The 15,758-nt window shown below is 50.2% G+C and overlaps 1 protein-coding gene across 1 annotated transcript in view; it reads left to right on the top strand.

Moving 5' to 3' along the window:
• The window catches only part of scfd2 (sec1 family domain containing 2), a 68,317-nt gene that overhangs the window by 19,731 nt on the left and 32,828 nt on the right, over window positions 1-15,758 (top strand). Inside the window, exon 5 of the mRNA XM_048989999.1 lies at window positions 10,167-10,425. Coding sequence (XP_048845956.1) covers window positions 10,167-10,425 — 259 coding nt within the window. The remainder of the gene's footprint in view (window positions 1-10,166; window positions 10,426-15,758) is intronic.

Genomic DNA, 15,758 nt, shown 5'->3' with positions numbered 1-15,758 from the left:
TTGATTTTTGTTTATATATGCTGTCAATTATAGTCCCAAGAAAGAAAATTGGAATTGGCAAAAATCAGTATCGGCAGGTCACACTTGCCAAAAAATGTGAAATCGGAATGGGGCAAGAAAATTGCAATCGGTGCATCTCTAATTCTTAGTACTTTCCCTTTTCCACTGACTTTCGGTTAAGTACCAGCAGCTAAAGTTTCAGTAATTTTTTTGGTACATCGATACGGTGTCTGCTATAATGTACTAGAGAAGCACGATATTGAGAAAAAATCAAATATTGTGATATGATTTTGTTGCAATAAATATTAGGATATTTATAAAGCAAAAAGATTTTCAAAATAAATTTCTCACAAACCTGTTTTAGGAGTGATTTTAAATGGCAAATAATAATCAAGAAAGGTTTGCATGCAGCGTTTATGCAAAATCAGCGGAGGTAAACTTTAAACTGATTTAAATGTTGATAAGGAATAATCATTAAAATTATTTTGTTTCCTCTGACAGAGTAAAATGTTTTAGTGAAACTTACCCGCTGCACTGTAATGTCTGTATACCAGGATGGTATGAAATAGGCTGATCTCAACCCAGCTGACTATCTCAGTTCTTGTAATGTAAGAATTGTGATTTTTGTATTAATATCTCACATTTCCCATGCCTATAATGTACTACAGTCAGTTTCCAAATTCAGTACAAAATGCCCTGCCTCATGTTGTGATGTATATCGGTTTTTCACAAGTGGAAAATCAACATTTTCTTGAAGTACCATATTTTAGGTATTTTTTTGAAGTACCAAAAATAAGATACCTGGTCCAGTGGAAAGAGCCCTAATTGACACTCTCACCACAATCACACCAATATGTCCTCTCCCAGCACCATGGCAGCGTCCATTTGCTTTGAATGATGAGTTGTTTTTGTCCTTTGTTGCTTAGTTCCTGCCTGAGCCCCAAACATGGACAGTTTGTGATCTGTGGTTTTCTCGCACAATGGCTCCAGAGCTTAAACAAACTCTCCCTCAGGTATCCTGGGGCCTTCCCCTCTGCCCCGTCTGGTGTTTTTGTTGTCGCTCCCCTCCACTCTGGCTTCTGCACCATTACCCAGTATGCCGAGCAGTTTTGAGGAGTCAGCACAGTCTGGCACCCCGTTAATGCAAACATGCCCACGCGCACCTTGCTCTGATGGTTGTGCTGGCACACACTTGGCTACAAAAAAAAACAATAAAGAAACCAGATACACCAAAGTCCTTCCAAGAAATTGATACACTGCCAGATACAGAGATTGCGGATTCGTTTCAGCTACAGCTACAGTCACAGCTGAGGAACAGTGGACCTGTGACATTGCAGTGAGAGACATGCATGCATACTTTTGCTGGTACCGGTAGAGTTCAGGCTACAGCTGGCAATCTACCTCATCAAAAATGGCCTCCTAGCATTGGCTGGCTTTTATGCCTCTTTCATAATTAACACTGAGTCCATTCGCCAGTGGGAGCGGGGGGTGTCTTATTTTCTTTCTCGTTTTTCACCCCAACATCTGCAAAACATTTGACTGTAGCTGGAACATGGCAACTGTGTGTGTGTGTGAGTGTGCGTGTGTCTTTCTGAGAGTCAGACTCTGGCTAGCAGTGAATGGGCCGCATGAAGCGCAGGTCTTCCTGCACCTGGTTTGTATGCCAAGAAAGCAGGCTGAGTTGTGACTAGCTCCTCAGATGCGTGTTGGTAGCTGTTTGGTCATTGGCAGTTTGTTAGCGGCTGTTTTGGTAGCTTGTTAGCAGCTTGTCGGTAACGCTCTTTTAGCTGTTTGCTAGCGATTCGGTAGTTTTGTTGGTAGCGCTTTTGTTAGTACTTGGTACCTGTTTTGGTAGGTTAATGCTGGAGTTTTGTTGCGTTTCACCATGACTGGAACCATGTTCTTCGGTGAAATGGTGCAGTGTTTTCACTATCTTTCTTATTTCAGCTTTGTCAGTACAATAGCTGGTTTGGTAGTATATTTGTAGTCTCTCTTTTCTCTCATTTCAGTGGCAGTCTTGATCCCCTGTGCCAGTTTCCATCAGTTTCCGTCTTTTTTTCAGGATTCTGTGGACGGGTAAGCCTGTTCATCCATGACATGCGTGCCATGACTGGTAATACGATGGGCCATTCGTTGTTACTCTCACGCCAGGGAATACACGTGCTCGTACCTGTGCACAACGTGGTGAGCGTGTCTCTTCAGGCAGCATGCAGCAGCCATATGGCATAGGCGTGTTGTGTAAGTGTGTTATTAAGGGCAGCTGGGATGTGTGTTATCGTGATGCTTTGCCCTGGGGCAAGAGGCCACAAGTGTGAATGACTGCCATATGAGGAAATAAAACACCGAACTCCCCCCCAGTCACACTGCGACTTCTATTCTGTGGCCAAGACCCACCCCCTTTGCATTATAGGTTATTTGTTGATATTTTTGTTTATACTCCTTATTTGTAGAACAGAGCTGATTTTCCAAAAAAGCGAATAAAGAACCCAGGCTCCTTATTCCTTGATATTTAAATTATGCGGCATTTTCTTTTCCATCATTGGCCTTTTTGAATCTTAGAGACCTTTTTTTGATCATGGAGAAGTGATGGGGGGTGGTGTCTGATTTGGGGCAGGATCTCCTGAATAATCTCGCAGCTGCGTCCGGTGTGGACCCTCGCTAGGGCCCGGGGGCTGTGGCCCCCACCCCACTGTGAAGTATGCATTTGGGCCTCAAGGCGGGAGACGTGCACGGAGGTAAACACGGCACACGAGCTGCAGGCTGCTGGAGCTGGGATAACTCCCCCCCCCCCGCCCCCCGAAGAACCAGATGTGGATCTATGCTTGTTAAACAGTTTAGAGCGTGGTTTCGCACCCATGTCAGCGACCCCTGTCCATCTCCCGTGACCCATGGAGGGCTGGACTGGGGGGGGGTCAGAGATCGTTGTTATCCTCCTCGTGGGCTGGACAGATTGTTGCTGTGAAAGCAGGAGGCTGAGTGTGAATCCACTGCAAGGATCTTCTGGAATTGAGGTTCCAGTATGACATGCACACTCAGTGACAGTGACAGTGCATGAATTGGTTCCTCGTGGCAGAGCTGTAGAACCTTCACCTCTCACGCTCCTTTTGACGTAATACCCAGTCTCCTCGCTTGTGCAGGCCCCAGTGGGTCACCCCTCTTAACGACATACAGACACACACAGCCCTATTGCATCCGCACGGCTCCAGATTGGCCGGTATGCTCCACCAATCCCGGCTCAGCTCCCCTGGGTGATCCTGCCATGTACATGCCCTCCCAACATGGCGGGTAAAAGGACCGTTTCAACACGCTTAGTCACCGAGATGGCCGACATGCGTCTGGACAGCATTTTCTTATTACACTCACCCCACTTCCACTGGGACTGCTGTACTTATTGGGAAATCAGGTCTCTTGAGCAACTGCTTAGCACTTCTGGTGTATGGTTCCACATTGCCATCTGCTGGTGTCTGGGTGGTACTGCAGCAATCCTGCATAGACCGTGGACTGGGGTCTTTGTTGGGGGGGGGGGGGGGGGGTGGTTACTCATTGTAATGTTTGATTGCCTTTGTGTAACTTGGATAATGCCACATATGACTGTTCACATTTCCTGTAAATAATTACACAAAAAGTTCAGAAGAACTGGCAGTATCTTATTTTCCATGATCGCACAGATGTGGTCATATGTGAGCATGTGTGTTTTATACAGTGCAGGCCTGGCAGGTGACTCTTATTCTGACACACACATACGGTCTCTCACCGTAAGCCCCTGACTCTGATGCTCCTCCCTCTGTGCCTCTGGGGTGCATAAGAAACTGAAATCAGATGGTGTACCCCCCCCCCCCCCCCCCCGCCCTCCCGCACCCCAGACGTGGAGCCCATGCAGTGGGGAGTAATTTTTTTTTACCTCCTTTTCCCCCTGCTCCATTCTTAGTTTCTCTGTTCTGCTCTCTTACCGCAAAGCCCCTCCAAGGTACCCCTCAGTCATTGCACGAAACCCCAGAGGTGCTCGCTTGAGCAATCTTCCCCTGGCCTGTGCGCGTCCGTAGCAGCATCCAAAGGGGGCAGGGGGCAGGGAGCTGGGGGGGGGGGGGCGTTCATTAAGGAGCTGGAGCTGTCAGCAAACTGCAAGCTCAAATCCCCAGGAGGAGTTTCTGTTGCACCCTTGAATACGGTTCTTACGCAGCCTGTCTGAGTCTCCCATCCAGCTGTAAGAATGGGTGAAGTTTGGGGGGGGCCGCCGCAGCCCCGATGGGACCGGCCAGCTTGCCCCGACAGCGTGACCCCAGGAATGCGCCATACGGTCTCCCACACGCCGCAGCGACAGCCAGACGGGCTGCTCGCGCCTGGGCCTGGGCCCCGCGCGTGTTTGTCTGTGTCCCGTCAGGCACGAGTGCTGCCGTTGGTGTTTGCATGCTACTTTGCATCTCTGTGCCGGAGGGACTTTGGTCATCCAGTGTGTGTGTGTGTTAAGGCAGGGTAGTGTCGGGTGCATCTTTTCATATGACTGCATTGTTGAGCAGTTCTGTCATGTGAGAGTGTGAGAGTATTGAGTGTGAGTGTGTGTGCCTGTGCTTTTGGGTGGGGGTGGAGGTCAGACAGAATGAGTTCCAGGCGGTGGAGATGGGCCAGCTGGGCGGAAGCAGGCCGTTTATAACGCGGCCCAGCCGGGTGTGCCGGCCTGGCTGATTTATCGCCGCGCTCATGTAAACATCGTGGACGAGAGCAGGCAGACTGCTCTCACTATCTCTTCAGTGCCTCCTCCATCTATGACCCCCATGCTCCCTCCTTCTCCAACGAGGAGGACACCGCCATCTGAACGTCTGCCAGGGGTCTGATGGGGGTGGGAGGCGTGACGAGACGCTGGCCGCGGAGCGTCAGAGCCCACTATTGGTTGCTTGGTGACTTGTCACTCTTGGACAGAGGTGAGCTATAGTGTGCTGCCCTCGAGTCTGCAGGACAGTTAAGGTGGCCTTAGCACGCAACGCCCCAGGTTTTCTCCAGCGCCGCTCTGCCTGCGTTCTTGCCCCATCACCCCCCCTGTGTGACTCAGTCTGTATGCATGCGTGGAAGGTCATTCTGACTCCTTCCCAGGTTTACAAGCAGATGGAGTCACTGGGGATGCACGCCTACGTGTGTGTGTGTGTGTGTGTGTGTGTGTGTGTGTGTGTTGGATATGACACAAAGCAGCAGTGCCCAGTCCTAGTCCACCACAAACTTTAAAAGCATTTTAATTAGCATCTCACCAATGGCTGAATACAGAACGTGTGAGCCCCCATCCAGTCCAATATGTTAGTCCAATATGGCGATTAATATTGGATGTCGGATTCTGTGAGTGTCCCTGGATATGAGGGTGCAGGGTGGATTTGTGTCCAGCGTAGCGCTGGAGGGCGGCTTGGTGCTCCATGGTTCAGCTCCGCTCGGCCTGCCGTGGTCGGGTGTTCCGGGGGTTGCGATTGTGGATGGCCCGGCTCTGAATGGCTACTTCCTACCCACTGCTGGGTTCTGAGATCGAAGGCAACTGTGTATATGTCAACATTTATGTGCATGTGAGTGTATTTATTAGACAGGCGTTTGGTCAAGAGGCATCAGCCGGGTGTGTTTATAGACCCATTTCCTTCGCTGTCCCTCCCCCCACTTATGTCTGTAAATGCAGACACCCCCACAGCTCTAACATACTCCCCGAAAGATAGATGGGCCTTTTCCGGTGCTCTGGTGCCTGTCTGAAACCGAGCGGGTCCAGAAAGGGCCCGGGCAGCGAATGGGTCAAGGCGAACGGCGGCAGTATGTCGTATGTTTGTCTTCTCTTGACGTTTTGGGGTTGTTTCGGGGGAAAACGGTCCCCTGAGGATCGTAAACCCTGCAGAACAGCTAGTCAAGATGTCCCAACTAGACACCACGGCTCTGTTGAAAGGTAGTTAACTTTTTAATGATTCATGTGTTGCAATCAAGTGAGTCATGTAGTGTCCCTCTAGTAATAGGTAATGTATGTGTTTGTTTGTGTCTATGTTCCTATTTTTGGGCTTATGTACTTAGTGTTATGTGTATCTGTGTATTTGCATGTGTATGATTCTGTCTATAGTAATACCTGTGGTACGCAGGGGCACCCCCTGGGGGCCTTGGTGTGTCAGATAGCTGTCTGTGATTGATGGACTCTCATTGGGCTCTCCTTTCATTAGTAGAGTTCCAGGGAAGCTTCCTACGATTGGTGGACTCGTGATGGGATTTTCTGTTATTAGTGGAATCTTGAGAAACTTGTTTGCGATTGGTGGATTCTCATACCTAAAGAGTTACCTGCCCTATGGAGAAGCTGCCCCAGTGTTTGAATATCCATGATCTGTTTTTAGGTCATTCCCCCCCCATTTACCCAGAAAAAGGCTCTTTGTGCTGTTGGCCTGGTTTTAGTTACCCCCCACCCCACCCTCCCCGACACCCAGAGCTTTGCCTTCCTCCTGGGGCTGCATCTGGACCTCGTTTCCTGTTGGTGCTGCTCTTGGCCCAGCTTGGCTCGCTCCAGCAGTGGGGGTGGGAAGGAGGGGGTGGTCGAGTGTTGGGGGAGGGGGTGGGAGGTAGCATATTTAAGCAAGATCAGGTCTGAAGTTTTGCTTTAGCAAGGCACCACGGGCAGATGATGGTAGGGTGACTCGGCAACCTTGTCCAAATCCTGTAAATGGGATGTGCTTTAGTGAGGAGTCACACATGACCATTCTTAATTATTTACCAGATGGTCAGCTCTCTTTTGAGAATTACTTCCCCTTGCTGGTGCAAAACAGTCCTCCAGGGTGGTTTTTCAGGGTGCCAATCTGCTCTGACACACTTTGACACTCACTGGTAGCCATCGTCTTCTTGGCATTTACCCTTGACATGCCGCTATGGTAAAACCAGTTGGTACCACCTACAAACATGCAACCACAACAACACCCACTGGCACCACCCCCAATTATATGTAGTCCAACTGGCACCACCCACAAATATACAGTCACAGTAACTGTCATTGGCCACACCCCCAATTATATGTAGCCCAGCTGGCACCACCCACAAATATACAGTCACAGTAACTGTCATTGGCCACACCCCCCAATTATATGTAGCCCAGCTGGCACCGCCCACAAATATACAGTCACAGTAACTGTCATTGGCCACACCCCCCAATTATATGTAGCCCAGCTGGCACCACCCACAAATATACAGTCACAGTAACTGTCATTGTCCACACCCCCCAATTATATGTAGCCCAGCTGGCACCACCCACAAATATACAGTCACAGTAACTGTCATTGTCCACGCCCCTAATTATATCTAGACAGTTAGCCCAGCCGCCATCACCCATAAGCCTACAACCACAGTAACTTCCACTGGCATCACCCATAAAAATTCCACAAAAACATAACACTTCATATTCCCTATTGTGTGTTTGCAAATAACTTGGGGGAGGGCTGTTTCACCCACCTACCCTTCTTACCACCATCTTATTGCATCTGCAGCCGCTGAACTTTTTGACTTTTCGAAATATGCTGCTACTGCTGAATCAGAGATATTGGCAGCTGTCATTCATTGATGAGTTGTCAGCATTTTGGCTTCTTTGGCTAATTTAGTGGATTTTTCTATCTGCTTCAGTATGCAGTACCAGTATAGCCACTCAGTTTACGGGAATTTCTGTTAAAGACACTGAGGTGTACAGGTCCCATTGCCTTACCCAGTCAGGTATCATCCATTTCTGTTATAGACACTGAAAAGTTTGCAGGTCCGACTGTTTTGGCCATTCACTTTGCAGGTATTTCTGTTCTGTTCTTTACCATTCTGGTAAATGGTTTTCAGGTGTTTCTGCTATGAACACACAGTATTACTCTTGCAGACATTGATGGTTTTGTAAGACCTGCTACTACAGACGTAGTACCACTTGATGGTCCCATGTGCCCGTCTCCAGAAAGCGTGGGGTTGCCAGGGAGTTTTCTGAAGTTTCATGCTTTTAGCAGTCATTAGACCCCAATCACTGTAATCCTCAAGGTGGAACCTGCATTGAGCCCCCTCTTCCTCTCTGGTGCCATAACAACCAGATTACTACTGATTTTATGGAGTTTCTGACTGAAATTTACACCTTGGGTCTGGTTTTTCAGAAAGAAATGGGGGGGGGGGGGAGAGATATGGAGAAAGAGAGAGAGAGAGAAGAGAAGCTGCTGTTTATGAATGAGCCAGGCCTCAGGGTAGCATGTCCAAGTCTCATGCCAGGTCACAAATGGCTGTTTTTGCCCTGGCCAGTTAAACACCAGTGCAAGACTCCATTGTCCAATGGGCTTGTGTAATGAATCAAAGACGTTTATCCGGATGATGGTCATTTTAGGATCAGTATTCCTTTGGTGTGAGCTCTGTGGAGAAATCACATTCTGTATTCTCACTCCAGAACAAGAAAGAAGGAGGCAAAATTGAGATTCAGAGACCTCCGTCAGTCCAGATTTGAATCTGGAACAATGCCCAGACTCTATACATCTGTGGATATAAGTTTCAATTTGCCAGACGCGAAGGCAGCTTTGGGGTTTAACAGGGAATAAGTCCTATGATCACACTTACTTCATGTCTCGTCTGCCTGGTGGGGGTTTTGCTGTAGTGCTTAGATCCATATGGGATCACTGGGGACCAGAGCAGAGCAACCCTACAGAGAGTGATACCCTCCAGGACCAGAGCAGAGCAACCCTACGGACAGTGATACCCTCCAGGACTAGAGCAGAGTAACCCTACGGACAGTGATACCCTCCAGGACTAGAGCAGAGTAACCCTACGGACAGTGATACCCTCCAAGACTAGAGCAGAGTAACCCTACGGACAGTGATACCCTCCAGGACCAGAGCAGAGTAACCCTACAGATGCAGATTCCCTCCAGGACTAGAGCAGAGTAACCCTACGGACAGTGATACCCTCCAGGACTAGAGCAGAGTAACCCTACGGACAGTGATACCCTCCAGGACTAGAGCAGAGTAACCCTGCGGACAGTGATACCCTCCAGGACTAGAGCAGAGTAACCTTACGGACAGTGATACCCTCCAGGACTAGAGCAGAGTAACCTTACGGACAGTGATACCCTCCAGGACTAGAGCAGAGTAACCCTACGGACAGTGATACCCTCTAGGACTAGAGCAGAGTAACCCTACGGACAGTGATACCCTCCAGGACTAGAGCAGAGTATCCCTGCAGACACAGATACCCTCCAGGACCGCAGAAGAGTAACCCTGCAGACCTAGATACCCTCCAGGACCAGAGCGGAGTAACCCTGCAAACGTAGATACCCTCCAGAACCACAGCAGAGTAACCCTGCAGACGTAGATACCCTCCAGAACCACAGCAGAGTAACCCTGCAGACGTAGATACCCTCCAGGACCACAGCAGAGTAACCCTGCAGACGTAGATACCCTCCAGGACCACAGCAGAGTAAGCCTGTAGACGTAGATACCCTCCAGGACCACAGCGGAGTAACCCTGCAGACGTTGATACCCTCCAGGACCACAGCGGAGTAACCCTGCAGACGTAGATACCCTCCAGGACCAGAGCGGAGTAACCCTGCAGACGTAGATACCCTCCAGGACCAGAGCGGAGTAACCCTGCAGACGTAGATACCCTCCAGGACCAGAGCGGAGTAACCCTGCAGACGTAGATACCCTCCAGGACCAGAGCGGAGTAACCCTGCATACATTGCAGATCTCCTTGGATTGTGGGTTTTTTTCCTATTTTTAATTAGTGGATTAAAATTGCAATCATAAAAGCGGTGTTCCTTAGATCTGGTGCTTTGATTCTGGCATGTTTTTCCACCATATGGGAATGCAGGAACCAGGTTTCCCAAACATTTGGGCATTGTGTGAAGCACTGGATTTCACAACACTTTTCACAGCAAGAACAAAAAGGAAATGTGGTCTTTGATTTGGTTTGTGTGTTTCGCAGTTCCTTCCTACGCACTGGCACGATGCGTGTGCTGCCAACACACAGCTCTACCCAAGGTCACACTGTGCGCAAGCTTTTGTGCGTGTGTTCTTGGTGTACTTGTAAATGATGTTTAACTTTTCTCTTGGACATGTACTGATTGTGGGTGTGTGATGTAACATCTGGGTGAATGTGTGCGCGTGCGTGCGTGCGTGCGTGTGTGTGTTTGTACATAAGTGACGTTCCTATGATTTATATTCCAGGCCCTGGGAGACTCAGACCGGACCGCGGTGCTGAAGCAGGTGTCCTCCCTGGCAGACCCTGCTGCCACAGAGACCCAGGACAGGTTTAGCCTGGAGGAGCTGCTGGTGCTGCTGGTGTATGTGTACGCACTGGGCCAAGGGGCGGAGCAGAAGGGGAAGAAGGGGGCGGAGCAGCAGGTGGAGCATGAGTTGATTGGTGTGTTGACCCTTGCCCTCAGCCGTGAGAAGGAGTTGTCCCCGCTGCTACAGAAACTCACAGGTGAGACAGCCCCAAATGAAAGGACATTTTCCACTGATCTGAAAACAGCTCCTCAGGAATTTTTCACATACGTATACTCACATATTCTTTCACACGCAATACGACGGTGGCTTTGCCGTCACCCTCTTGTGTCCATTGATCTGAGATCTGCCTTTAAATACATTTTCACATAAAATGTATTTGCATATTCTAACATGCACATTATAATGGGTTTTTTGTCATCACCTTGCTATGTCCACTGGTCTCAGATCAGCCTTTCCGTGCGGGTTCATCAGTTTTCCACTGTTGCCATGACAGCATTATAACAACCGACTAGTAAACTTACATCGCACGGCTCGCCTCTGCGATCACATGGTAACGAGAAACACAAATACGCTCTCAAAATGGACCTCGTGGGTCTCAGCAGCGGGTGCTGAAAATATTCTGGAGCCCGGCCGCTCTCGCCTCCGGTTTCCTGTCATTCAGCGAATCGGGTCCAGGACCGGCTGTGTTCTAGGTTTGCCGGATCTTGCGGATGGCGTCCAGGGTGCCACCGGACGACTGGAACACTTTGAGGATGTTTGGCTGTTTATCTTGCTGCCTAGGAAAGGCACTCGTTCTTGGACTGGCTGCAGTTGCTGTAACTTTTACTGCCATTTAGTGCATTTGCTTCTAATACTTTTGAGCTTAAATTTCTTTACCTGTAAACCCTATTCAAGGTGTCTGTTAGGGTTATCTTCTTCTGAAGATGCGCTGGAAACAAACCAGTCTCTGAACACAGAACAACACAGACAGCTGTGATGACTTTTTACTTGCTGCATGGGAAGCCCAGTCCTGACCTCGAGGTGTCCGCCTCTCAGTCGAACTCAGCCAATTTCGAAAGAGGAACTCCCCTCGCAGTGTCTTTTATTGAGGTACACAAACAAGATATGCAACTGACATTGAACATTGTTTATCACCATATACGGGGTGGAAATATTCAAGCGACAATTCTTAAGAAGTGTTATTGCTAAATTAAGATCAAGCTGCTGCAGGGTGTTGTTTCCAAGCGTCTAGCAAAATGACAATAAAAAAGTACATATTTCTCTAACAGTGTCTCCCTACTGGAGTCTCTGTCCCTCCCTGGTGCCTCTGTCCCTGGAGTCTCACTCCCTTGCTGCTCTCTCCCATATTCCTGGTGTCTATCTCCCTCCCTGGAGTCTCCCTCTTACTGGTGTCTCTCTCACTCCCTGGAGTCTCCCTTGCTGGTGTCTGTCTCCTGCTGTTCTCTCTCTTCCTGGTTCCTGGTGTCTCTCTCCCTCCCTGGAGTCTTTCTCTGTTGCTAGTATCTGTCTCCCTGGTGCGTCTCTCCCTGACTCGTATCTCTGTCCCTGGAGTCTCTCTCCCTTGGTGCTCTCTCCCTGGTTGATGGTGTCTCTCTCCCTGGTCTCTCTGTCACTGAGTGCTCCATACCGTAGCATGTTATCGGTAACCCTGTATCTGCGAGGTGACCAACTCTGTGAGATTAATTGCACGAATCACATAACTGAACCCTGCAGCCTGCCTGGCCTCTTATTCACCCTGGGGGGAGTACCCATGTCAGGCTGAGGCCCAGGGAGCCATCCCACTTTTCATTTAGCTCCACTTGTGCCAGAAGACACCCCCCCCCCCACTGCCCCCACGAGCTAGGCCTTCCAGACGGCACGAATCAGGGCCCTTACTCACTTCCTGTTACGGCTGGCAGGCGCCAGCATGTGGCTTGTGTTAAAGTGCTGTGGGGGGGGGTGGTGGTGGTGGTGTCCTGTGATATAAACGGTAAAGGCCAATGCAGTCCAGGTGTTTTGGGAAGAGGGGGGTATCGTAAGAGAAAGGTCACGTAGCGTGCGTAGGGAGACAGTGACAGCGAATTAAACAGTGTGTCAGCCCAGGCTCAAAGGTGAGACTGACAGTGCAGGCAGTCTGTGTTTGCGTGTATGAAAGGGAGAGTGTGTGACGCAGTGATTTTATAAAACCACTTCATCCTTCTATGATCGGTGGTCTGGGGGGGCGAGCAAGCCGATGAGGGTTTGATCTTTTGACTGTATTTCATGGTTTGGTTTGTGTGGTGCCTCTGTGCTCCATGCATGCGGGGTGCGGGTGTTACAGTGACTCTGCTTATTCGGGTCCCGTTTAACACTCAGAATCTAAATGGGGCAAATGTCAGCGCTGTTGTTTTTCCTGCCCTGTCATTCTTCCCAGCAGGCATTGCTGCCGTGTTAATGTCAAATGCTACAAGTCAGATGCATTTTACCTGTACGGGGGAATAGAGAAGTAAAACACCTGAGACACTGATGCCCCCCTCGCTGTCTGGTGTGTGTCTCTGTGTGTGGGGGGAATGAGAAGGCCAGTGAGAGAAGCATGAATCTTCGGTGAGGACCGGTCATGTCAGCTTCAGTAATGTCTGCTGCCCAGTGTTCTCATTGAGCCCACTCTGTGCTTGCAGCACGCCAGCGCCCATGATGCTGCCTGCCTTTATTTGTTGCGACTGTGTGGTGACTGAACCCTTTCACGATTTGCTGATCGCATTCGGAACGTGTTCGGTTAAGCATATTCCGTCCTGATTTCCGTACCTTCGCTTGTTTTCTTCCATGTGCTTTCTGACATGTTCTGGCAGCCAGCGTGTTCTGTTCTAGTGCAGAGCCCCCGGCGTGTTACCCACGGAACCCAGAAACGGAAGCAGAACCAGGAACAAAGGCACGACTGCCATCCTGCCAACGGCCTGGCTCTGGTGGGGGTAGAGGTTCTGGCCCCTTACCAGTTAGGACCCACACGCCTGTAAGCTTTGCCGAGTGTTTGTTTATCTCTGTGTGTGGCCTGTGCCCTGCGTGTGCATGTGCATGCGTGTGTGTGTATGCGTGCGGCATGTCTCCCTCCCGCAACACTGGCCGTCATGGACGTCTTTCATCAGCCGATGGCAGGGAAGAAGCGACTCGTGTTTCTGACGGTGCAGCTCCAGCCAAGACTAACAGTGTTCGTATTTTCACAAGCACAGGAAGTCGGTGAGGCCGTGGCACTGTGGGGCCGCGGTGGTGGGGGGGGTGGGCTGGATATAGTGTGGTGTTTCTCCGGTCTGGCCCAGCCCTGTCGGCACTGTCCAGGGTGCAGCGTTTGGCGCATACTCAGACACACACAGACCTGCAGATAAACACAGAGCAGCCTGCCCCCCTTCCCAGCATCCCTCCCAGTCTCCTGGAGAGCGGCTTGGCGTTTTTGCCCCTAAAAATATGACCTTGACCCCGGAGAGAGTGGCAGCCCCTTTTCTCCCAGCCCCAGGGACAGCGCTGCCCACGCGGCACCAATAAAGCTCCCTGCTTATATGGGGCCCCTCATTCATCGGGGTCTCAGCCGGACCTCCATGATGGGCGTGTTGATGTTGGCGTCGCTCCCTGCCCACCGTTCTACCAGTGGACTGTTCTCGGCTCTGGCGGGGTGGGGGGTTTCAGGCAAAAGGGTCCTCACCGCGGTCTGGCACGCAGTCGCCCCTGACAACGTTCAGAACACAGGTAATTAGGGGCCCCACCCTGAAACCTCTGTGCGGGTTTGGACTCGTGAGGATGACAGCCCTCCTCCACAGTGCGAGACTTACCTAGGAGGGGCCAGGGGACTGGCTGGGGGGGTGCAGTATTTAAAGGGCGTGGCCTGTCTCACACACATAGACCGAAGGATCCCCTCACAAACATCATTCCTACTTCCTCCTAGGAGCATTGACAATTTTGGCAATTTATGTGAAAAAGAGCCCTGTTATCTTGTGGGAACTTCCCAACAAAGTCAATTTTTCAATTTGCTGTCCTTATTGAGACATGTTATCCAAAAGTATGAGTACACATACCACGCAGGCATCCACAGACCTCATAACCCCCTCCTCACACACACACACACACACTTACTATGACTGTGCCCTTTGCTGACAGCAGAATTAGTTTGTGCCCGTGTGAGATTGGGGGGCTGCCACACGGAGCTGGGACATTCGCCGACCGGTGTGTTACACGCAGAACGTGCAGAACCGTAGTCACAGAGCACGGCGGTGAAGATTTACAGCAGGAAGCAGCGTGCAGCTCATAAAAATGGCCGATATCCTAGAGTTATAATCCCGGTGGGGTTTGCAGACCCCCTATGAATCATCAGCCCCCTTTTCTGTACAAAACCATCCTATAAAACTAACTCTCTTACCTTCGAGAACTTTGGGCAGAAAGTGCAGCGTGATTTAAGCTGGGCAAGAAATACACTGTTACCTGCCTATAGGGTTCAGCAGGACCTCTGCAGGCTGGGTGTGCAGCCTCCCCCCTCCAGCTTGGCCCCCTGTACCCGACCCATACAAGTTCTTTTAAGCCGCCACAACTTTGACATATGTATGCTAACTTTTTTTTTTAAAACAGGATTTTAGGGTCCAACAGCAGTATGCATGCCCCTCCCGGGGGGGGGGGGGTCACCCCACGGTTGCAGAGATTGCATTACTGTCAGCCTCGTCCTTGTGTTTTATCAGCTCGTAAAAATGTACGCTATCGGCCATCAAGTGCGTGATGCAGCCCGGGAAAGGGGCGCCGGTCTAGAGCTGGAGCTCAGCCTTTGGCGCCTGCATCGTGTCCACAAGCTGGGCGTTTCGCTGGCCAGGGCTGGGGGTGGGTCATGTGACATCAGAATCATAGATAAGCAGTTAAGGAATTGGGGCTAAAGGCATCCAGCACAAATACTGATGTTATGACTGATACCGATGATTGTTTCGTTCTGTTTTTGTGTGAAACTATAACCAAGATGTGTGGGAGTTGTAACTCTGTATTCCAGTCAGAAGGTCTCCAGTTCAAATCCCAGGGTTTTCAGAGTGATTTCACTGTCAGACCCCTGAGCAAGGCTCATAACCTCCAATTGCAGAGACCGACTCCCTCTGATTTCTTAAATGTAGCTGGAGCCATTTGGTATTCAGTCACATGCAATGTGTGACAGTAACCAATCTGCGTGTGTTACCACTGTCATCTGTGGCTGACTGACCAGCAGGGGGCACTAGACCTAGATCCAATCAGGAATGGACCTGCATGCGTCTGTGCTCATTCTGGCTCTAAGCCCATGAAGTCCGATTCCTTAATGAACCTGGTGTTCCTGAGTGTTTGCTCCAGCACCACCAGATTGCTGATTATAGATTCCCTTTACCTGAAGGAAGAGACAGGGCGCCGCCCTGGTTCAAGGTTTTGCCTCTCGCTACGATGAAGGATTCAGTAACGTAGTTGGGGCGTCGCGGTGATCTCAGTATCTTGCACTGCTGCCACCCCTGGCATCGCCTCAGCAATTTTGAATGCCAGTTAAGACAGACTTGGATCTGCAGGGATGTTACCTAATTACCG

The sequence above is a fragment of the Brienomyrus brachyistius genome, chromosome 1 (assembly GCF_023856365.1).
Source record: "Brienomyrus brachyistius isolate T26 chromosome 1, BBRACH_0.4, whole genome shotgun sequence".
NCBI classification, from domain to species: Eukaryota; Metazoa; Chordata; class Actinopteri; order Osteoglossiformes; family Mormyridae; genus Brienomyrus; species Brienomyrus brachyistius.
Note: the sequence above shows the minus strand (reverse complement) of the source record. Positions and strands in the feature narration are given on the sequence as shown.